At 41.3% G+C, this 25009-nt stretch overlaps 1 protein-coding gene across 3 annotated transcripts in view; it reads left to right on the top strand.

Moving 5' to 3' along the window:
• Window positions 1-10713, top strand: part of LOC144502435 (transforming growth factor beta receptor type 3-like) — a 110471-nt gene extending 99758 nt beyond the window's left edge. For 2 of the 3 annotated variants that reach the window (XM_078226337.1, XM_078226338.1), the window contains exons 15-17: window positions 6020-6088; window positions 7388-7501; window positions 9830-10713. In XM_078226337.1, coding sequence (XP_078082463.1) covers window positions 6020-6088; window positions 7388-7501; window positions 9830-9981 — 335 coding nt within the window. In that variant the 3' untranslated portion in view covers window positions 9982-10713. The remainder of the gene's footprint in view (window positions 1-6019; window positions 6089-7387; window positions 7502-9829) is intronic. The other variant, XM_078226339.1, reaches the window with a different exon arrangement.
• Window positions 10714-25009: the final 14296 nt, after the last annotated feature.

Genomic DNA, 25009 nt, shown 5'->3' with positions numbered 1-25009 from the left:
TTGAGTGAGCCATTCAATCATTTGCACAGCTATAAAAGTGATGACAAATACTTCTAAAGATATTGTCAATGACATGTTTTTAAAAAGATTTGTACAAAGACTGGTGCTGAAATGTTTATAGTCATGAAGTTATTGTGTCAGGCAGACCTGGAATCTGATCTTCCTTCCTGTTTTACAATATTCTCTATCTTTCCTGGAACAGCTTTTCCTTCCCTCTCTGCAGCTGTGCATGAGCTGAGCCTTTCCTAGTTCTGTATTTCCTGTTTCTTTTTGTTAAGCTCCCAAGACACCACAAACCAAAGAAAACTTGCAATGAATTGGATATGGCTGTGCAAGATGGGCCTTAAAAAATTATTTCAGGCAATATTTTGCATCCTTTTCTACAATTTACTTGGAAGTATGTGACAGAGGTGAAGTAGTTTGTTCAATTACAGGCTGGTTAAAGTCAAAACAGGATCAGTGTTTTCTGAAATAGAGTGTAAGTTAAAAAACAATAGTGGAGTATATTTTTGGGCCTGAGGAAGGATGGAAGTTAGCTGTCAATAAATGAAAGACAGCACAGAGCTGTTTAAAGGCAAATTGTGTTTGACTAACTTGATTGAGTTAGAAAACATAGAAAACATAGAAAAACTACAGCACAAAACAGGCCCTTCGGCCCCACAGGTTGTGCCGAACATATCCCTACCTTTTAGGCCTACCTATAACCCTCCAACCTATTACGCTCCATGTACTCATCCAGGAGTCTCTTAAAAGACCCTATTGAGTTTGCCTCCACCACCAGTGATGGCAGCTAATTCCACTCGCCCACCACCCTCTGTGAAAAACTTCCCCCTAACATTTCCCCTGTACCTACCCCCCCAGCACCTTAAACCTGTGTCTTCTCGTAGCAGCCATTTCCACCCTGGGAAAAAGCCTCAGAGAGTCCACACGATCTATGCCTCTCAACATCTTCTATACCTCTATTAGGTCTCCTCTCATCCTACGTCTCTCCAAGGAGAAAAGACCGAGCTCCCTCAGCCTATCCTCATAAAGCATGCCACTCAATCCAGGCAATATCCTTTTAAATCTCCTCTGCACCCTTTCAATCTTTTCCACATCCTCCCTGTAATGAGGCGACCAGAACTGAGCACAGTACTCCAAGTGGGGTCTGACGAGGGTCTTATATAGCTGCATCATTATCCCCGGACTCCTAAACTCAATCCCTCGATTGATAAAGGCCAGCACACCATACGCCTTCTTAACCACCTCCTCCACCTGCGGGGCCGATTTTAGAGTCCTATGGACCCGGACCCCAAGGTCCTTCTGATCCTTTACAGTACTAAGAGTCTTTCCCTTATATTGTACTTCTTCATCCCACTTGACCTGCCAAAATGGACCACTACGCATTTATCCGGGTTGAAGTCTATCTGCCACTTCTCCGCGCAGTCTTGCATCCTATCTATGTCCCTCTGTAACTTCTGACATCCCTCCAGACTCTCCACAACCCCACCAACCTTTGTGTCGTCAGCAAACTTACCAACCCATCCCTCCACTTCCTCATCCAGGTCATTTATGAAAATGACAAACAGCAAGGGTCCCAGAACAAATCCCTGGGGCACACCACTGGTGACCGACCTCCATTTAGAAAAAGACCCATCTGTGATCCCATGCCGCCTCACTTTTTCTAGAAGCTTTGCATGGGGGACCTTATCAAACGCTTTGCTAAAATCCATATAAATCACATCTACCGCTTTCCCTTCGTCAATGGGTTTAGTCACATTTTCGAAGAACTCCACCAGGCTCGTAAGGCACGATCTGCCTTTGACAAAGCCATGCTGAGTATTCTTGAGCATACTAAACCTCTTTAAATGCTCATAAATCTTGTCCCTCAGGATCTTCTCCATCAGCTTACCAACCACTGAGGTTAGACTCACCGCTCGGTAATTTCCTGGGCTATCCCTATTCCCCTTCTTGAAAATAGGAACCACATCCGCAATCCTCCAATCCTCCGGCACCTCTCCCATCGCCATCGACGACGCAAAGATCATCGCCAGAGGCTCTGCAATCTCTTCCTCGCCTCCCACAGTAACCTGGGGTACATCCCATCCGGACCCGGCGACTTATCTATCTTGATGCCATTCAAAGATTCCAGCACAACCTCTTTGTTAAAGTCCACTTACTCAATCTTTTCAGTCCACCGCAAGCCCGCAGTACATCCACCCAGGTCCTTCTCCTCTGTGAAAACCGAGGCAAAATACTCATTAAGCACCTCTGCCATTTCTACTGGTTCCATACAGATTTTCCCGCCTTCACCTTTTAAAGGAGTTCTTTGATGAATTAATAGAGACAATTGATGAAGAATCATTATCGACCTGAACTTTTAACTCTGTTTCCCCCTGCTAATGATACTTGATTTGCTGAATATCGCCAGCATTTTCTGTTTTTAATTTCATGAAGGGCCATATGCACAGCTCTGAGTGGATGCAGGAGCAGCACACTGACATGCACAGAATGCATGCTGCACTCTAAAGCAGGGGACCAAGTCAGTGGCACAGAGATGCTTGTAGTGGATACCAGTTATGCCCCAACTTGTTCCTTCCTACCACAAGGAGCACCAGGTTAGGGTTGAGTCACAAAGTAGGAGGTGTGTGCCATCATTATCAACAGCCACCCTGGCCTCTGACTGAGGGACCATCTATAAAGCAGGGTCCAGTGCTGCCCCTGCATCGACTCCAGTGAAACAGCCTCCAGATATGCCCCTATTAACTAGCACTTCTACGATGAGGATGACTGCCATGTGCTTTTCGGGCGCAAACAGAGACAATTGAGCAAACTGTTTCTACTTTGAAGCCACAAAGGGAGCATCATGTAGAACTAGCTGAGAGTGGAGGCCATTATGCCAGGCAGAACTGAGTGGTTTACTGGGGTTTGCATCAACTGTAAGTGTGCACTTTTTGAATGCTATGTAAATGCGGACAGTTGACAATAGATGCAAGAGCTTCCAAAAGAGGGAAGAGGTGGTGCAGGGGAGAAAGGGCCCTTGAAGAGGGAACAGTGAAATTTTTGGACAGGTCTGTATCATTCATGGGGGTTAAGGGATAATATATTCAAGGCTGCACCTTCATTAGAAATGTTAAACAGGCAGGCAAAAATGAATTACAGACCCATGCTGCCCTCCTGGTTTAGAAGGACTCAGATGAAACATGCCTGGATCAAATGATCCCTGACATTGACGAGACTCTCGAGTCCTGCTCCAGCCCCGTCCACCTCCCTGTGTAGCCAGAGCAGCTTTATGCTCTGCATCTTCCTATTCCACCTCTTGCTCCACCTCCTCCTTCCCCAATAAACTGTCAGTCTAGCATTTCACCCTCTTGCAGGTCCATAGTTTGCCCAGATCACCACAATGTGCAACCCAACTGGTTCAGTCACCAGATCTGCATCTTTAGAAGCCTAATTGCCTGCTTGAGTGTGTTCCTTGTGAGCAGATGGCTTTGGTTGTATTGCATTTTAGGTTCCATCTCAGAGTCAGTGAAAAGGGTGAGTAGCCGTCTCTCGAAGGGATAATCTTGCCCCTTGTAAACCATCATGGAGTTTGGGGAGAATGGAATAAAGAGCTACAACATCCAGGACTTTCAGGCTGCTGCCAGGAAAGCTCAAGTGCAGATCTGTTGAGGGCGTGGGAGTCCTCCCTGTTGATGGATCTCACTGGCTGGTCAGTCAGTGCCTTGATGACCAATTAGGCGCAATCAATGATGTCCTGCTCCTGGGAAAATCCAGTAATCGAGGTGGAAGTCCAATAATGGAAGTGAAATCCTGTGCCTTGTCCGCCTGTGAAGCCCCATTGTCTGAAATTGGATATAATGCCCAGTTTTCACCAATAGCACATCTCCCAGACCTGTGAGATTGACCTGTAAGATGCTACCAAGATCCACAGCTGATCCTTGGAAGTAGCCAGAGACGAAGGAGTTCAAGGTCATGGTGACTTTGAACACTACTGGCAAGGCATGGTAAGCAGTGCTGCAAGCTGTGAGGTCTTCTCCCATGTGGACACAAATTTCCGTGACCATCTGCCTGTAGAGTCACTTTCTCACATGACACTAGTTCTCTAAGTCCAAGTAGCTTGGTAATTGGTGGTAGATCCTATGCCTTCTTAGCCCTAATTTGTGCCCTCCTGCAGAAGTTCTGCCTCTGCGACTGAGAATGTTGATTCTCATTGCCTAAGATCTGAGAATCATATTCCCATTACCAGCTGCTGCATCCCTTGTGCTCTGTGGGGCTATCACTAATGTCTGGAAAGTTAACCTTCATATGTTATGCCCCTGTGATACCAGGAGTCAGATGGCCTCCTGCACTGCCCTTGTAAGTATAGACTAATCTCCACTAAACCTCTCCACACCATTGCCTGAGTGCTCCTCTCAGCCAAGCTCCCTTTTATGAGCCCACCTAATATTATGGCACAACCATGACTGGCTCCACACTGTTGTCTCCATGCAATTGGTCTGTCCCTGACCCAGAATGGAACCTATGTGGCCCACCATAGCCCTTAATGAGCTGATAGTGAACTTGTTAATATTAATTAGCTTCATTCGCAATTTGGGTTAGTTTTGTTACCCCTTTCCTTAGCCTGAGAATAATCACCAGCAGCAAGGAAGCAATGGGAAATCAGTCTGCTAGCCGGTGCTGCAATATTTAGTGCCCTTGTGCCTCTTCTCTCCTCTGTCAGGATGCAAACATCTTGCCTTTAATTGCTGAAGCTCAAAATATCCAACAGACACAGAACCTCAATCAGTAAAGCCAATATAACTGTAGTCAATACAATAAGATACAAGTCTGAGGAAGTTTTTTTTTATTCATATGGCATGGAACATAGTTGAAGTTCACTGATGTGGTTAACAATCGATTCAACAGCTTCAGCTGACACAGTGTGAATGGTTACGATAACACCAGGAATGGATCCCAGGGTAAAGTTCCATTTGTGGGTGATGGTCTGATTTTGGATGGTCACAATCTCAACTGTCCCACATGTTTTACTTGTGCAGCAAGTGGTCCATCCTCAAATGGTTGAGGGTTGTGCAGATTTTCTTTGCAAAGTTGAAACCTGGGACTTTACCATTCGGGTCAGGTACCAGGTTGCAATTGGTGATGGTGAGCCAGGAGGTACACCGTCAAGAGGTGACATTGTGTTCAGCTTGCAGGGTGGTGGTCTGTGTTTGCATAAGGACTATTGGATTTAACATGAGTGTATGGTTTTTTGAGGTTGTGTGTGAATGAAACTGCTTCACTATCTCTCAGCTTTGTTTTTTTTATTTGTTCATGGGATGTGGATCTCGCTGGTTGGGCCAGCATTTATTGCCCATCCCCGAGGGCATTTAAGAGTCAACCACATTGCTGGAGTCACATGTAGACCAGACCGGGTAAGGTTGGCAGATTTCCTTCCCTAAAGGACATTTGAGGAGGGTGTTCCCTTGTGGACATTGAGAGGTTCAGTGAGTGCCAGAACATGAAGCCACTTGAGCTGTGTTGGTCTCAACATCCCAGAAAAAATCCTCATGACCTCCTAGAGGTGAATATCGACCATGTTACAACCATGTTATGAGGTGGCTCCTGAGCCAGATCGAGTAGCAGTACTCTGCTGTTGTATAAATCAGGGCAAGTGAAGCAGTGTGTAGTCAGGGTGAGTGAAGCAGTGTGTAGTCAGGGTGAGTGAAGCAGTGTGTAGTCAGGGTGAGTGAAGCAGTGTGTAGTCAGGGTGAGTGAAGCAGTGTGTAGTGTGATGGCTCTGCTGCCATTCAAATGACAAATGGTGGCAGGAGTAGTCAGACCACGTGATCACTGTTTTTTAAAAAAATACTTGATCTATAAAATCAAACTGAAAATATCAGTACTGTTGAGGTCTTTGGAATGAGTAATTGATTTTTAAATATTAAAATAAAAATGTAATGATTACATTAATAATTTATTGTATTTAGGCTTGCAAGGCAGAATTAGAGGAAAGGCTTGTTAAAATATGTTGTTAAACTATGTTATTTTTATCTTTTAGATTGTCCCATTTCCCCAGATCCCACAAGTTATAGAACAGAACGTCCGGACTCTACAAGTTACAGGCCAGGTTAGTACTTTTGTTAGGCTATTCTACCAGAATTGAAAAGTTTCTCGTATAGTGGATGATACATTGGTTTATTACACAAAGATTAATCTGGAGGAGAGGAAAAGGAAGTTTGAGAAAATTAGTTCAACTCTTGCATTTTTGCACGTTATTAAAATATGATATTTGCTCTTATAAATTACTCCAGTATGTGTTGGCTGGCCCAATGTATTTCGTGCAGCTTGCTATTATGAAGTATTTTTATTCCAGCTGTTTTGCCATTGTGTTCCTGATGAAAATGACGTCTATTTATTTATATCTCTGTATATTTCTATGTATACATCTATAATATAAAAGCCAAACATCTAAAACACATTTCCTGTTCTTCACACACTCCCCTAAAATTCCACGGTTGAGTTTCAAAAGACAAAGGAACATTGGAGTCAGAATGGCTGCAGTTTAATTACCACATCTGCATGAATCACATCTATACTTAAAGTATTAAAATTCTTTAGGTTAAATAAAGCATGGACCTACAAGTCCATGTCAATTGGTGAGGCTCTGTCCATAGCATCTGCATCACCAAAAAAAAGTGGATGCATCAGGAGTTGCTTTTGAACAGCTGTAAAAGCTTCAATAAGTTTTTCACTTTTGATGGGATTGTTTGCATGTACAAAACTATATTCTGCTCTAGATGTTAGTTAGTAAGGCTGAATAGTTTTCCATTTTTGAACTTCTGCTGTTACTCTGCCAAAACCTTTCATTAATGGTGCTTACTACTGACTTTGATCTGACCTGACCTGAAGATATTTTCATCACACTTATCACTACACTGACACTAGCGCATTTACCTTGATATGAAGCTTCAAAGTGGGGGACTGCTACAGAATTATACTATCAGTTACACAATAACCTGCACACACATCTGAATCTGGAAAAGCTGCACTCATAAAAATGAAGGTTATTCTGGCAAGAAGTTTTGTGTTGCTGCCTCCTTCCAAACTATCCTGGAAAACATCTGCCATATCAAACAGTCTGCAGTGCACATATGTTAAGGAAGTGACAATCACTATGTTTGCAAAGGGAAATAAATGCCTTCATTATTTTTGTATGGAAAGGAAGTACCAGCATAGATATCATCAGTGGCATAATCCCCTCAAGTACAGAGTTGTACTTGGTACCCATGTGGGAATCCGAGCACTTCATTATCAATCCCATGGTCTTCATGAAGCAAAACAACCTAGAATATTTTATTTTAGCCTGGTGTAATTTAAATTGTCTAACTTGATTCTAATTAAACCATTCTTAATTTGTGTGTTTTAGGTCCTTCTGGGATCCAGGGATTGGAAATGTCAGCTGTGTTAGGAATTGCATTTGGTGCGTTTGTCATTGGCGCTTTGCTGATTGCAGCTCTGTGGTATATCTATTCACACACTGGTGAGTACTGACTTCACATCTGTTACCAGCAGTTATCGGTATCCGTTTGATTTTCAGAACCATGGGTCAGATGTTTGAAGCCTGAAGGAGACGGACCTAGAATTTTCCATTGCTTGCTGGCGAGCTAGTTTGTCAGCATGGTTCTTCTTCTGAGCCATTTTCAAATAGGCCAGATCAGAGACAGAACAGCTACCTGTCCACAAGCGGCAGTAACCAATAAAGATAAGTAGGCTCTTTTCCCGTGCCAACTGGAATTTTCCAGCCGGCAGCCAAGCCCCTGCGGTGGCTAAAACATGGTCAATAAGAGAAGGTGGCTTCAATTAGACTTTTTAATCCACCACCCCTCCCCATAGCTGCCATAATGTGATGAACAGAACTATAGCCACAAACTGATCTGTAGAGAGTTCCCCCTCCATGAGGATGGCCTGTCAGTTTAGCCTCTTTCTTTTTTTATTTATTTTTAAAAATGGTCAAAAAGGCTTCACCTCAACTTGGAGGCACCATCTTTGTCTCCTACAAATGTTGGCAACTCCCACCTCAGATGCATCATTGCTAGACGGCCTTTTATTGTCTGCCCAGTCTCGGGAACCAGCCTGCCATCCTCAATTAGGAGGTGGGCATGTGCTCTGGCCATTAACTGATCTGCCAGTGCAACTAAAAAGCAAAATGCTTCAGAGGCTGGAAATCACAACCAGTTTACAAAAAGTTGAAATCGTAAAAAGTCTGATGAATAAAATTGTAATTTTGTAGAACTGATATTCTAAGCTACCATTGAGAGTGTGAAATATATCGCATTTGGGATCTGCTTCCGATATGGTTGAGAATCTGGATATTCTCCCAGTGTTGGCTTCGCAAAGCAGGTTACTGGCAGGTAAAACAAATCTTGGGAGATATTTAAAAAGAGGTAGTTAAATGCTGGCTAAACATATCCCTATGAGACCGAAAAGGCAGTGCATCTCAAAGCTAGAAATTCGGATAAAAATAAAAGAATGATTATGATAAATCTCAGGTTCATGATACATAAGAGAATCAAGCATATCACAAAGTGCAGAGGGAACCACAAAAGCAAATTAGAGGGGCAAAGAGAATATATGAGAAAAGATTGGCAAGTAACATAAAGGGGAGCACTAAATTCTTTTATAAACATCTCGAGTAAAAACTTAAGTCAAAAGAAGGGTGGAGTTGATTCAGTACCAAAAAGGAAGTCTTGTGGGGGCTGATGGTGTGGCTGAGGTACAAATGAGTACTTTGCTTGTCTTCACGAACGATTAGGATATTACCATGAAACAGTAAAGGAAGAGGGAGTAGAGAAATTGGTTAGGATAAAAATAAATAAGTTGGCAGCACTCCAGTACAAAAGTTGTGATCCTCATGAAATGCATTCTAGATTGCTGAGAAAAGTAAGTGTGGGATATGATTTGAGATGTGATGTCCTGGAAGATAAGTGACATTATTTATAAGTTACATGTTAAATGTGTGCTAAGGTGAAGTCTGCGCGCAACATAATTAAAGACATGTAGGATTGTGTGACAACTTGACTTAAGTGATCAGCCAGTGCGCGACAGGCGACACTTTGTGGTACATAATCTTGCACTGTTCAGTTGCCTTCTTTAAGGGACATCATCCTGCTTCTGCACTTGCTCAGATCCTGCCTCTGCTGTACACCGTACTGAACCTGGTGACCACCACCTACCAGTTATGGTGCACTTGTCCTTAAGGAGGTTGTTCTGTTTTGTCGAACAGAATAAGTCTCATCAGTCAACAGCATTCCACTTTACCAGCCATGAAAAAGGTCAAGTGTTATATTGTCCCGCATTTGCAAACAGCTCCAGTTTCCTTCCATTTGATTTCCTTCCTATAATCATTGTAAATCCTGTTAAAGGCATTTTCAACCTTTTTAAAAACTGGAGAAAAATAATTTATCTCCTCTTGTGTTCTTGGCTATAACCAGCCACATCCCTTTAAATGTGAGTTGAGCATGATGCTATGGTACCCTTTTCCCTTCCAATTAGACTAACTGCTTGCACAAGACAAGTGTTGTTCAGGTAGCTGGGAAAAAAAAATCCATATAAACTGACCCCACCAAATTATGGCTAATCTGTTCACTATGAATTTGGCTGAGGTTTACACTAGCAACTAAATATTTAAACCTAAAGTGAGCTGCAAATTCTACTCTGGCATTTATTAAGTTTAGTTAGCACTTGTATATCCCATGTATGTATGTGCACATATGTTTGGCTAAATTAGCACTGGTGACTATGTTTTTGAAGATGAATAAGGATATATTACAAATGTGTATACATGTTTATGACATACTTGTGCTGGTAGAATTTTCTTTACCAGCTTGTTGCCTATTTCTAGGTCCTTCTGAAAAGAAACCACCTGTTACCACTAATCCACCTGCATCTGAGAACAGCAGCACCAACCACAGCATTAGTAGTACCCAAAGTACCCCATGTTCTACCAGCAGCGTTGCGTAGCCATCATCTACAATGCTTTCGATAACACTGACTTAAGATACTTTGTTATATTTTTGCAAAATGCTCCTGAGTAACCTCTGATGAATTCAACGGTAAAACATCTTTGAAAATGACCAATTTAACAGTTGAAAGGAAAACGTAGTAGTTGTTATCCAATTTTAAAAATGTACTATTGGTGGCATTACAGTGTGCCATCAGCAACTCCAACAGCACTGCCAACAGGCATCTAGAGAATAATGGTGTCAGGCACTGACTACAATGCAGTAATCCATTCAGAATGTTCAGCTGATATCTTAAATCACAAGTGTCAAAATCTGACTTGATTTATTACTATTGTCTGAACATAAGGCTAGACTAAGCCATGAATATTCAGGTATTTGTGTATTTTTAATATTTAAGTACTGTTTAAATATTTGATATGAGGAGTTAAGATGATTTTTTACTGTTTTACTCACAGGAGTGATTATTGGTGATGATGTACCCTTTAAAGATGTGTTTTGTCATTGATGGGTGATGATATTCTCTCCTTTTTGGATGCAGCCATAACCAGTCTTGTCCCTTTAAATTTCAGCTAAAGCATGATTTTTAGCCAAAGCAAGAAATTGAACATTTGTGACATTTAGGGGTGATTTCACAATCCTATGCCATTTTAGGCAGTTGCAATCAACAGGAGTGCAGATCTGGCCTACATTTTTGTTGATGTGGAGATGCCGGCGTTGGACTGGGGTAAACACAGTAAGAAGTTTAACAACACCAGGTTAAAGTCCAACAGGTTTATTTGGTAGCAAAAGCCACACAAGCTTTCGAGGCTCTGAGCCGCTTCTTCAGGTGAGTCACCTGAAGAAGCGGCTCAGAGCCTCGAAAGCTTGTGTGGCTTTTGCTACCAAATAAACCTGTTGGACTTTAACCTGGTGTTGTTAAACTTCTTACTACATTTTTGTCCCATGTCCCATTTGACTACAATTCTCTGCTAGAGGAGGGAAAACATCCCCATAGTTATCACAATTTTATCAAGATATCATCTGCATTTAACTCGTGGGAAATTTTGCACCCTGCATATATTAAATTGCAATATCACTGGTAGCAACATTTTTTTTTAATTGAAAATTATGATGGACTAAGTTAATAAGAGAAAAATGTTAGTCTGCAAAGGAATGTTCTCTACATGAGGTATGTTGCAGGGAACTAAAAAATGTAAATTAGCTTTACAGAAACAAAATCGTGGATAGTTTTTGACTCTATTAAACTAAAACTACCAGGAATGCCATTAAATATCATCAGTCAGTACCTTAGGAGCTCACACGAGCCATAAAACTGAACATTACATCCACATGGCCTTTAAGTTTATTATTTAAGTGATCACAGTTCAAAGTGCTGCATTTGCTGGGATTTAAGTACAAATCCAGCAGCCATTTGTGTGAATTAACTCCCAGACAATGAAAGACAACTCACTTCCAGACAATCAGTGTCTGATGACAATTATATTTCAGTTGAACCTAATTTCCAAACTATTATTGCTATCATTACTATTTGAAAGGGGAGAACACTTTATACCAGCCCCAATATTGTAGTACCTTGGCATAATTTACTGTGTTAAAGTTACTATATAAATCCATGAGTTTGTTATTGTACTTTGTCAAAGAGTAGAAAATGCAATTACACTAAAATTACTTTTTTAAAGAGGAAGAAGAGAATATTGAACAAATAATGTAGGAGAAACCAAGACCCAATCGCCTGTGTGTTCAGTAACTTGCACTGGTTCCCAGTATCAAAATCAATACCTTGATTTAAAATTCTCAGCCTTGTGTTCAAGTTCCTTCATGGTCTTGCTTTTCCTTGTCCCGGATGCCTCTTCCTGGTCTCAAACGTTTTATTCTGCCACCTTTGACTTTTTTCTGGATTGCCCACTTACCTTTGCTGTTCAGATTCTTATCTCAAGAATTCTCTCCCTCTTTCACCTTTAAGACGCACCTTAAAGCCTACATCTTTGACTAGGTTTTTTGCCAACTATTCTACTGTCTTCTCCTTTGATTGTCAGTTTTTGTCTGATTATGCTCCTGTGAAGTGTCTTGATACATTTTCCTACATTAAGAGTGCCAAACAAATGCATGTTGTTGTAGAAGGACTCTGACTAGTCTAAAGTTGTCAACCGCTAGAGCCTACATGTGACAAATAAAAATCTGGAACAGATATGCCCTCTGATTCATCCAGTTAATTCCGACAAGATCCCCTCTTGGGCTACGCGAAAACAATTTTACCTCACTTGACAGCGCCTACCATCATATCCCACCATAGAGCATGCAATATGCCCTAGTGAGCTTAACAACACAGTGTAATTTGTGGAAAGGAAAGCAATATTGTTAGAAGTGCCTGAAACAGACACTCCAATGCCAAAGCCATTTGGAACTGATGCAGAGGGAGACACTGTTTAAAAATAATGATTGTTTGCTTTCTCCTGCAGCCCTGACACCTCCTTCCACTGGCAGCCCTTTCCTGATCAGTAGCATCCAAAATTTCAATCTGATCCTGTCCAGCTCCCTCACGTTTTGCTCCCAGTGCATTGTGAACAATGTGCTGGAGCAGTGCATTTGTATTCATATTAACTGCCCATCTCCTATAATGATATCCAAAACAACAATGATCAAGACACTGAATAAGATGAATGGCAGTTCATCATTTGGAGACTGTAAAGAAACTCTCCAGTCCATTATCTCAATTAGGGACCTGTCCTTAAGAGAGAAAATTAAATTGTTTTAAAATAATTTTTGAAAGAAAAGTATTTTGTCTTTCAAGATCATTATTAAATATACATAAAGATCATATTCAGAAGAAACTGTGCAAGCAATAGATATCGGATCATATTGAATTGACATACCGTTTAACTTCCGGAGAATCAAGGAGCTGCCTTAACACTAAAATTAAGATGTTTTAATTTGATGTCACTAAGCACTTTTTGTGAACTGAGATTGAGCTCAGTGCATCCAGCTGATTAACACATCATACTACATTAATAAGCAACCAGCAAAGTCAGAGTTTTATCAGGTTTTAAAATTTAAAAAGCTAAAACACACACTTCCAAGGCTTAAAAAGATAAATTAATTCAAGAGGCAATTGGATCTCATCAAGCTTGAGAGTTAAAACCTGTAGATTGTAAGGGGAAGGAAAGAAAAATTCTGATGTTTGAACATGAATAGTATTCAATTCAATTTACAAATTACATAAAATGATGTTCGTGAAGACACAAAAGGCGACATAAAAGTGAAAAAGAACAAAAACTTGAGGAAAAAATGTTTTGTAAGCACACAAATCAGGATGTAATGTTCAAAAGGCAGATTTCATTTTATAAGTTCCCATTTTACATTCAGAAGGATGTGGTGGTATTTAAAATTACATCTGAAAATTTCAACTGCACCCGCCGCCTTTGAAATATCAGTCATGTTCTTTTCAGTTGATTGCTGAAACTATTAAATGTCACCACTGTAACCAGGCTATGTTTCTGTGTTGTCAGTAGGTGTGTTCTGTAAATTTCCAGTTTTAGGACAAGTATATTTAAATGTTTTCTTATAAAATGAAGAGAACTGCATATCTTCAGACCTTTTTTTAAACAAAGGGGAGGTCTTGCATACAAATTCATGTCACCAAAGTATTATGATGCATATTTATTCAAGCTTGTGTAGCCTGTTATCTTTTTAAACCATCTCTGATTCCCAAACATTCCAATTTTATTTGTAATATTAATTTACATAGTTGATGATTGTTATGTGTGCACCAAACAATGATTACAAAACAAAAAGTGTCCTTCACTTTACCTCCGCACCAACCACTGAAGAGCATCCCTTGCTGTCTGTGTGTGAATCTTCCCACATTAGCTATCGCTATGGCATTACTGATTGAACTTTAGCAGTCTAGCAGTTTTTCTACAGTGGAACCATGCTGATTTAGTACATAAATAAAACTGCTCAAACTCATTTCACATGGGGGTCTTACAATTTATCAGAGACAAGAAATTGTCAGCCCATCACTTGGGTGTCAGAGTTGAAAATCAACATTTCAGACAGTGGTCACCTGGTTTCTCTACCATCCACCATGTCCTGGTCTTTGCATAAACAACTGTGTTCCTTATAATTAAATTCAGTAAATTCACACAATTTTTCTACTATTGGAACTTAAAAATAGGAGTGACTTAAAAAGTTGTTAAAAAATTGAGTCTGGTATTGTTGCAAAAATGGAGCAGCATAAATTTCACCTTTTATTATTGAGCTTTAGTTGTTGTTTGATTTAAAAATTGCGAAGATCCTGTAAGACAAATAACTCATTTGAGCTGTATAAAAATTGGTAGAAATATTGAAAATGTGTTGTACAAGTTTCTACTTTTCCTTTAGGTGACCTATTGTGAATCTTATTTTACAACAAATTTGAATTGATGACACTGAACAGGCCAAGTGGCAGAAATTGTTTGCTGACATTTTATGCTCCAAACATCTCCCCACCCCCCACTCCTTATATACTTCTATTTCTCTCCCTTGTGTGCTTACCTAGTTTCCCCTTAAATGCATCAACATTATTCACCTCAACTACTTGTGGTAGTTACCACTTGTACCACTCTTTAGGTAAAGAATTCGCAATGGATTTGCAGTGACAATCTTATTTTTTTGATCCTTGTCTTTGATGTCCCCCACAAGTAAACACACCTACTCTTTCAAATCACTTCATAATGTTAAAGCATAAGATAGATGCTCCACTGTTGGGAAGACATCAGTTGTGTGTATTCGGAGCACATCCTGGTAAAAGGGAAGCTCTGAGTTTCCCAAAGTCTTCTACATGTTTTTTTTCCTTTGCATCTTTTCCTTATATCGCTTTTGTTTCATTCAAAAAATTCCTTTGTCTTTTTTAAAATAAATTTGTATTATTAGTAACTATTATCCATATTTCTGAAGTGCAAATTATATTTCCACAATTTCAAGGGCAAAATGAGATCACGAAACAACTTCAGACGATCCTTTAAGGTTACACAAAAACTCCTTATCGACATTTATGTATTTAAAAGCCATTCCATTTTATACATTTTGTTTTGTCAGTTTCGAAAGGGGATAGCAATAGATTTGTATCTTTGCCAAAGTTGAGGATTCGTGTGCCTTCTTTCCAATAAGTCTGTCAATTTTATTGATTTTTTTTAAAAAAATCAAAAATGCTGTTTGGCTTTTTGACCCAGATGTGTATGTAAATGTGTGTAAGGGAATAGTAACTCATTCCATCACCAGAAGCATTTTATTAATATTTTAGGTTGCATAGTAACGTGATATCAACAGAATAGATTAAAAATTTGAGGGCTGAGTGAAATATGTACTTGTTAACTGTAGCATGTGTTGACCCTACAAAGTTTTCAGTTGCCAGAATATTAGTTCAAGCTATAGTGCTACTGGCTGAAAAATCGTAAATGTTCTGTTTATATAAACTGTTTTGTTTTACAGAAGCTCTAATTCTATTTCTGTATGTATTTTCTAAAATTGCAAATGATTTAATGTCTTCGAAGAAGACAAGAGACAATTATTGACCTGTATCAGTCTTGTATAAGAGATATGTATATTATTCTGTCAGTATTATAAAGTTTATTATTAACTGTTCTGGGAACATGAATTCCTCAGAATCATGTAAACGTAAAAACTTATTAAATCATGTAAACCATTACTGAAACATTCATTAATCTTTCCATTCAGTTCTATTTTTCAAAGGTTTCATTAAAGTGCACCTGAAAATCAACCTAGGATTCAGAGTTAAGCAAGTTTGTCATGTTTTATGCCTGTAATGTGCTGTATTGTGTAAAGTGGGAAATTAATGGTTGCAATTAAGTTGAAACAAAACTGTACTGTCCTATGTTAGGGGCTGTGGGTATTTAAATGTAACAAAACATTGCTTTAAACTTTATTAAAACAATTTTAAATTGGAGATGGCAGGTGGAATAAGTAGTTGGTAACAAAAATGTTGCCATTTATTGTAGTTTTGTGCCTACTTCCATAACCTGTTTAGGGTAGTCAGATAAAGAGCATGTGCTTCTGCCCCTTAATACCTGACTACAAAACTGGAAGAAGCCTTCTGGTGGACTACATGCCTGATTATTTACACTGGAAAAACAAAATCTGTTTTTAAAAAGGATGGTGTACCTCAAAATACTTTTTCCCCAGTGAATATGTAATAATTACATGAATATTATAAAATCACAACAATAATATTTTGTTTATGATTTCTCCTATGTGCACAATCCCTGTGCTATGGAGTACTGTAGCAATATTGTCACAAAATATTTTATTCAAATAAACATCTTAAGTAAGACACTGCTGGGAATCCTTATTTTTGGAAGGGTGGAAGAGGGTGTCAGCATCATGGTCTGAAACATGCATTCACAAGTATGTTTATTTGAAAAATAAAATGCCCAGCACTGTTGATGGACATGTTCAAAGATATTATTGTATATTTTTTTGAGGACAAGATGCTGAAGAAATGATCAAGACTGTTAACTCTGATAGAATCAAGCAGAACCTTAAATGTAGTAATCTCCAGATTATTCCCAGTGAGCACAGAAATAGGAGGGTAAGGCAGATGAATGTGTGGCTGGAGAGATGGTACAAGAGGGAGGCCTTTGGATTTCTGGAATACTGGAACTGCTCTAAAGATGGCACCTGTACAAACTGGATGGGTTGCACCTGAACAGAGTTGGGACGGAGTTCCTTTTGGGGTGTTTTGCCAGTTGTAAGGGCTTTAAACTAACTCGACAAGGTTGTGGAAACCAAGAGAGAATATTAGAGGTGCACAAAATACTGGGAGAGACATAGCACTAGTATAGAGAATAGTAAATTAATAGGTGAAGTTGGAGTAAGGGAGAAAGTAATGAAGTCTAAATCAGGATTATCTTGCATGTATGTGAATACACAGAGTATAGTGAGTAAAATTTGGAATTTAAGGATACATGATGCTGTGGTGATAGCAGAGACTTGGCTCAAGGGCAGGATTGGGCATTAAATATTCCTGGGTACAAGGTATTCAGAAAAGAACGGAAAGGAAGCAAAGTAGTGGTATTGGTTAAGAAGAACATTATGGTGCTGGAGAAAGAGAATGTCCCAGAGAGATCAAGGACAGAATCAATTTGGCAAGAGTTAACAAAGAGAGTGCAATTACATTGCTTGGTGTAGTCTATAGACAACAAACTAGTGGGGAAAATGTAGAGAAACAAATCTGCAGGGAAATTACAAAAGATGTAAACATTATAGAGTAGTTATAAAGAGGGATTTCAATTATCCGAATGTAGACTGGGACCATGGTAGTGTAAAGGGTGGAGATTGTGTTCAGGAAAATTGTGTGTCTGGTCCAACAAGGATGCACTGTTGGACCTGATTCTTGGAAATGAGGTGGGCCAAGTAGATTGTCAGTGGGTGAACATTTAGGAAATAGTAATCATTGTATTGTAAGGTTTAGGATGATGATAGAAAAGGACAGTTGGCAATCTAGAATAAAAATAATTAACTGAGAAAGTTGGCAATTCAGAATAAGAATAATTGGGGGAGAACCAACTTCAAGAGAGTAAGGACAAAGTGGTTCTGGAATGAAAGGTTGGCAGGAAAGAGTTTGCTGAACAATAGGCTCCCTTTCAAAAAAAAATGGTTCAGGTACAGTCAAAGTACATTCCCTCAAGGCAGAGGGAAGACAAGTAGGAGATAGAAATTATGAAGGAAAAATGTGCTTATGACAAGTGTCAAGTAGACATAACAACTGCGAACCAGGAGGAATACAGAAGATTTGAAGGAAGTGAAAAAGCACATCAAAGAAGCAGAGAGGGATCAGGAGAAAAGACAGGCAGCCAACAAAATCTTCTATAGACATACAAAAGGTAACAGGATGGCAAAAGGAATAAGGCCAATTAAGGAATTTACATATGGAGGCAGGAAGCATAGCTGAAGTACCAAATCGATACTTTGCATCTGTCTTTACCAAGTAGATGGATTTTATCCAAGCCATGTCATTGCTTAAAGTTGATATGGCACAGATGAGATGCATCTAAGGATACTGAAAGAAGTGTGTGGGGTAATTGCAGGGTTGCTGGTCATAATGTTTCAGTCTTCCCCAGACATGGGGGAGATGCCAGCGGACTGGAGAATTGCAGTCATTGTATTCGTGTTTTTAAAAAAAGGTTGCAAGAATAAGACCAGCAATTACAGACCAGTTGAAACTTCAATGGTGGGCAAGGTGAGGACAGTAGAACTTCAAAAGGACTTACACAAGTTGGCGGGCAGATGAAGTTCAATGCAAAGAGAATACTCTCTTCCATCTTCTTCCATCGGGAAAAAGATACAAAAGTCACAGAACACGTACCAACCGATTCAAGAACCGTTTCTTCCCTGCTGCCATCATCGAATTTACCAACCATATGCTAAGCTGATCTTTCTCTACACCCTAGCTATGATACTACATTTAGCACTCTCTCATATACTCTATGATTGGTATATTTTGTCTGTATAGCATGCAAAAAAACAATACTTTTCACTGTCCCAATATGTGACAATAAAACATCAAATGAAATGTAAGGTGATACATTTTGGGGTACAATTCTTAAAAGGAATGCAGGAGCAGGGGGACCTCAGTGTATGTGTGCATAGATCATTGAAGGTAGCAGGACAGGTGGAAAGAGCAGTTAATGTATATAGTATTCTGGACATCACATATAAGAGCAAGAAGTTTATGCTGAACTTATACATTCACTAGTTAGACCTTAGCTGAAATATTTAACTGGGCACCACCTGTAGCTGGATGACAACAAAGACAATATTAACTATGAGAGCAATGGGAATCAAACATGCTGGGAATTTTGGTCAAGCTATAATCAAACAGAGACACAGGTTAGAAGACTACATCAAGTAATGACCTGTCCTGAGTTGGGACCTGATGCATCCTGTGTTGACCAAATAAGGGATAGTTGTTTGGATTGTGCTAGATTTCCCAATGCCAAAAGCTCTTGCCGTATTATATGGTGAGGCTGCATGACCTACATGCAGTTCGGTATCAACATTTGGGAGTTGTTCACGAGTAACTCCATTGGCTATAAACAAACATTGTGATCAATTTCTGATGATATCATTGAGTGCTAGAGAACTTTCTGAAAGAATGTGAGAAGTTTTAGGATAAGAGATGTTCGAGTCTTTGTCTCTAGTGGAAACTTGAGAACCACCTTTGCAAAATGTGCCCTGGAGAACATCTTCAGAAGAGACCATGAGGATAGATCCATATCAGGAAGCAGACATGGCTAGTTTGCTCAAAACGGGGTAGTATTTGTTTTCAGTTAAAAGTTGAGTGTTAAAATTATAGTCAGAGGGCTAATGTTCAATGAGTCAAAAGTGTTGCCACTATTATGAGTTTATGAGTATTGGTAACTAAAGTATTGAATGAAGTGAAACATTTTGTTTTAGTAAATTTCAGTCGACTCCTGCCCTTTGGTTTGTCATACTAAGTACCAAGGAAGAGGTTTAAATTTAGTCAGACAACACACACATTGGAGTGCAGAAGAGGTTCACATGAATGCTTCCAAGGATGAGCAACTTCAGTTGTAAGGGTAGATTGGAGATGTTGGGACTGATCTCCCTGGAGAGAAGACTAAGAAAAGATTTAATAGGTGTTCAAAATCATGAGGCAGTTGAACAGAGTAGATGGGGACTAACTTCTTGCTTGTAAAAGGGTTGTGGACAAGAGGGCACAGATTTCAAGTGATTTACAAAAGAAGCAAATAAGATGTGAGAAAAATCAGTCACACTGCAAGTGGCTCAGGTCTGAAAATATGGTGGCAGACAGGTTCAATCAAGTCATCAGGGACTCCGCCTATAGAAGAAAGGGGGAGGAACAGAAAGGGAGTAAGTGTAAGTTGTCTTAAGCCACCCATTCTAAACTGTGGCAGTCAGTCTTGCATTGAAACTGGCCAAGTAGTGGGAGCAGAGTACCTGTTCCCAGGGCTTAGCAGATGTCAATAAGAGAAAGGGATGTTATAAAGAAAATAGAGCAGCTTAAACAGTACAATATCTTGCTGTTAATCTACTCTATAGATCTCAACTAAAACATTACTTTAAAGTTCATAATGGGATCAATACTGAACCTGTCAACATGCAGGGGCTGGGCAGTTAACAGATCAGCAAGTGTATTACTGTTCATGTAACACTGGATTCAATTTCTCAGCTAGCTTGTTTGACAAAGGTTAGAATGCATAAGCTCACCGTCACCTCAATGAATACAAATGATCTGTGAATGACTTTCAAAATTATTAGAACAAATGCCACATCAAGCTTGTATACATTGTTTTATACTTTTTGCCATTGGTTGTGAATTCAGCATCTTATTTCAAGTGGTTAACCACAGATGTTAAAAGTCATGAGAAGATGTTTTTATACAATGGCGAGGCAGCAGGAGACATTGTTGTTCAACCACCGCAAGTCAGCAAATATGGGGAGTTACGGTGGCACAGTGATTAGCACTGTTGCATCACAGCATCTGGGACCCAGGTTCGATTCCGGTCTTAGGTAACTGTGTGGACTTTGCACGTTCTCCCCGTGTCTGCGTGGGTTTCCTCCGTGTGCTCCAGTTTCCTCCCACAGTCCAAAGATATGCAGGTTAGGTAGATTGGCTATGCTAAATTGCCCCCTTGTGTCCAAAGATGTGTCGGTTAGGTGGATTAGCCATGGTAAATGCATGCGGTTATGGAGATAGGGCAGAGGGAAAGGGCCTGGATAAGATTCTCTGCCAGAGAGTCAGTGCTGATTTGATGGGCCGAATAGCTCCTTCTGCACTATAGCATTGTATGATTCTAGAAGTTGGAATTGGACTTCGTATGAGTTAGCATACGGACAATGGAGTTTCGAATGTACGTGAGTTTATGCGGGGTGCAAGATAGGAAGCAGGCAAAGAATGTGTTTGAATAATCAAGTCAGAACAAAGAACAAAGAACAGTACAGCACAGGAAACAGGCCCTTCGGCCCTCCAAGCCTGTGCCGCTCCTTGGTCCAACTAGACCAATCGTTTGTATCCCTCCATTCCCAGGCTGCTCATGTGACTATCCAGGTAAGTCTTAAACGATGTCAGCGTGCCTGCCTCCACCACCCTACTGGGCAGCGCATTCCAGGCCCCCACCACCCTCTGTGTAAAAAACGTCCCTCTGATGTCTGAGTTATACTTCGCCCCTCTCAGCTTGAGCCCGTGACCCCTCGTGATCGTCACCTCCGACCTGGGAAAAAGCTTCCCACTGTTCACCCTATCTATACCCTTCATAATCTTGTATACCTCTATTAGATCTCCCCTCATTCTCCGTCTTTCCAAGGAGAACAACCCCAGTCTACCCAATCTCTCCTCATAGCTAAGACCCTCCATACCAGGCAACATCCTGGTAAACCTTCTCTGCACTCTCTCCAATGCCTCCACGTCCTTCTGGTAGTGCGGCGACCAGAACTGGACGCAGTACTCCAAATGCGGCCTAACCAGCGTTCTATACAGCTGCATCATCAGACTCCAGCTTTTATACTCTATACCCCGTCCTATAAAGGCAAGCATACCATATGCCTTCTTCACCACCTTCTCCACCTGTGTTGCCACCTTCAAGGATTTGTGGACTTGCACACCTAGGTCCCTCTGTGTTTCTATACTCCTGATGACTCTGCCATTTATTGCATAACTCCTCCCTACATTATTTCTTCCAAAATGCATCACTTCGCATTTATCCGGATTAAATTCCATCTGCCACCTCTCCGCCCAATTTTCCAGCCTATCTATATCCTGCTGTATTGCCCGACAATGCTCTTCGCTATCCGCAATTCCAGCCATCTTTGTGTCATCCGCAAACTTGCTGATTACACCAGTTACACCTTCTTCCAAATCATTTATATATATCACAAATAGCAGAGGTCCCAGTACAGAGCCCTGCGGAACACCACTGGTCACAGACCTCCAGCCGGAAAAAGACCCTTCGACCACTACCCTCTGTCTCCTATGGCCAAGCCAGTTCTCCACCCATCTAGCCACTTCTCCTTGTATCCCATGAGCCTTAACCTTCTTAACCAACCTGCCATGTGGGACTTTGTCAAATGCCTTACTGAAATCCATATAGACGACATCCACGGCCCTTCCTTCATCAACCGTTTTTGTCACTTCCTCAAAAAACTCCACCAAATTTGTAAGGCACGACCTCCCTCTTACAAAACCATGCTGTCTGTCACTAATGAGATTGTTCCGTTCTAAATGCACATACATCCTGTCTCTAAGAATCCTCTCCAACAACTTCCCTACCACGGACGTCAAGCTCACCGGCCTATAATTTCCTGGGTTATCCCTGCTACCCTTCTTAAACAACGGGACCACATTCGCTATCCTCCAATCCTCAGGGACCTCACCCGTGTCCAAAGAAGCGACAAAGATTTCCGTCAGAGGCCCAGCAATTTCCTCTCTCGTCTCCCTGAGCAGTCGAGGATAGATGCCATCAGGCCCTGGGGCTTTGTCAGTTTTAATGTTCCCTAAAAAACCTAACACTTCCTCTCTCGTAATGGAGATTTTCTCTAACGGGTCAACACCTCCCTCCGAGACACTCCCGGTTAACACGCCCCTCTCCTTCGTGAATACCGATGCAAAGTATTCATTTAGGATCGCCCCTATTCCCTTGGGTTCTAAGCATAATTCCCCTCCTTTGTCCCTGAGAGGTCCGATTTTCTCCCTGACAACTCTTTTGTTCCTAACGTATGAATAGAATGCCTTAGGATTCTCCTTAATCCTGCCTGCCAAGAACATCTCGTGCCCTCTTTTTGCCCTTCTAACTCCCCGTTTGAGATCTTTCCTACTCTGTATTCCTCCAGAGCTCCATCTGTTTTCAGTTGCCTGGACTTAACGTACGCCTCCCTTTTCATTTTAATCAGATCCTCAATTTCCCTGGTTATCCACGGCTCTCGAATCCTACCTTTCCTATCTTTCCTTTTTACAGGCACATGCCTATCCTGCAGCCTTATCAATAGTTCCTTAAAAGACTCCCACATGCCAGACGCGGACTTACCCTCGAACATCCTCTCCCAATCAACATCCACCAATTCCTGCCTAATCCGGCTATAGTCAGCCTTCCCCCAATTTAGCACCCTGCCCGTAGGACAGCACTCATCCTTGTCCATTACTATCCTAAAGTTAACAGAGTTGTGGTCACTATTTGCCACATGTTCCCCTACCGAAACTTTGACGACCTGACCGGGCTCATTTCCCAGAACTAGGTCCAGTATAGCCCCCTCTCTAGTCGGGCTATCTACATACTGTTCCAAAGAACCTTCCAGTACGCATTTTACAAATTCCTCCCCGTCCGGTCCCCCAGCTCTAAGCACTTTCCAGTCTGTGCCAGGGAAATTAAAGTCCCCCACTACAACAACCCTATTTTTTCTGCACCTATCCAGAATCTCCTGACATATCCTTTCCTCCACTTCCCGTGGGCTGTTGGGTGGTCTGTAGTACACCCCCAGCATAGTGACTGCACCCTTCCTGTTTCTGAGTTCCACCCACAGCGACTCAGTACATGACCCCTATAAGTTGTCTACCCTCTGCACCGCGGTAATATGCTCCTTAACTAATATCGCTACTCCCCCACCTTTTTTAGCCCCTCCTCTGTCTCGCCTAAAACACTGATACCCCGGAATATTCAGCTGCCAGTCCTGTCCTTTTAACCAAGTTTGCGTCACCGCAACCACATCCAAATTCCGCACAAGCATTAAGGCCCTAAGTTCGTCTGTTTTACCCGTTACACTCCTCGCATTGAAGCAGATGCACTCCAGACCTCCAGGCCCAGTCAGGTCCTCCTCCTCCAGAGTGCTCCTCTTCTTAGCTAGCCTTGCCCTGGCCCCCAGCTCGACCCCAGCCTCAGTATTTACTGACCTCCTGTTTTGTTCCCCACCCCCCTGCCACACTAGTTTAAATCCTGCCGAAACACTCGAGCAAAACTCCCAGCCAGGATATTTGCTCCCTTCCAGTTAAGGTGTAACCCATCCTTTCTGTACAGTTGCCATCCTGACTTGAAGATTTCCCAGTTATCTATGAATTTAAAACCCTCCCTCTTGCACCAGTCCTTTAGCCACGCGTTCAACTGTAGAATCTCCCTGTTCCGAGCCTCACTTGCACTGTTGTCAGAGGTGACAACGGCAGAGATGAGGATTTCAGCAGCTGATGAGTTGAAACAAGGGCAGCCTCAAGCAAAGGCAGATTTGTGGTTGGACCCTTTAAATGGGTCAAGCAACACCAAGGTTGCAAACAACTGATTCAGTTTCTCAAAGTTGCCAGGGAGGGGGATGGAGTTTGCAATGGGGCTGAAAGTAAATAAAATTTTCACAAAGAATGGGAAGTCATCCCAGAAGAGACAGAAGGCAGATCTGCAAATGCCAGGTGAAAACCCATCCAGGAACATAACCCCCTTCTTCTTGGAGGTGGTGGCCACGGCCGTTGCTGCCTTATTCCATTTTCACATACTGCTAAAGAATGCTGTACCATGTCTAGAGTTATCCTGAGCATGTTGGGGGTTGGGTCGGAGCCAGCATGTAGGAATATGTTCAACTAAAATAAAGTTTATTTATTAATCACAAGTAGTCTTACATTCACCATGCAATGAAGTTACTATGAAAATCCCCCCGTCACCACACTTTGGCACCTGTTCAGGGACACTGGGGGAGAATTTAGCATGGCCAATGCACCTAACCTACAAGTCTTTCGGATTGTGGGAAGAAACCGGAGCACCCAGAGGAAATCCACACAGACATAGGGAGAACGTGCAAACACCACACAGGCAGTGACCCAAACCGGGAATCGAAGCTGGGTCCCTGGCGCTGAGAGGCAGCAGTGCCAACCACTTGCCACACTGACTGTAGCACTTGGGGGAGGGGAAAAGAGACAGAATGAGGGCTCAGTGCAAGTCTCAGAGCAAAACTGGAACAAAATAGCAAAGCTACAAATCAGTATGTCAAGTTTTTCTTTGGGCGGGGGGGGGGGG

The sequence above is a fragment of the Mustelus asterias genome, chromosome 13 (assembly GCF_964213995.1).
Source record: "Mustelus asterias chromosome 13, sMusAst1.hap1.1, whole genome shotgun sequence".
NCBI lineage: Eukaryota > Metazoa > Chordata > Chondrichthyes > Carcharhiniformes > Triakidae > Mustelus > Mustelus asterias.
The sequence above is the reverse complement of the archived record's forward strand: the minus strand, read 5'-3'. Positions and strand labels throughout refer to the sequence as shown.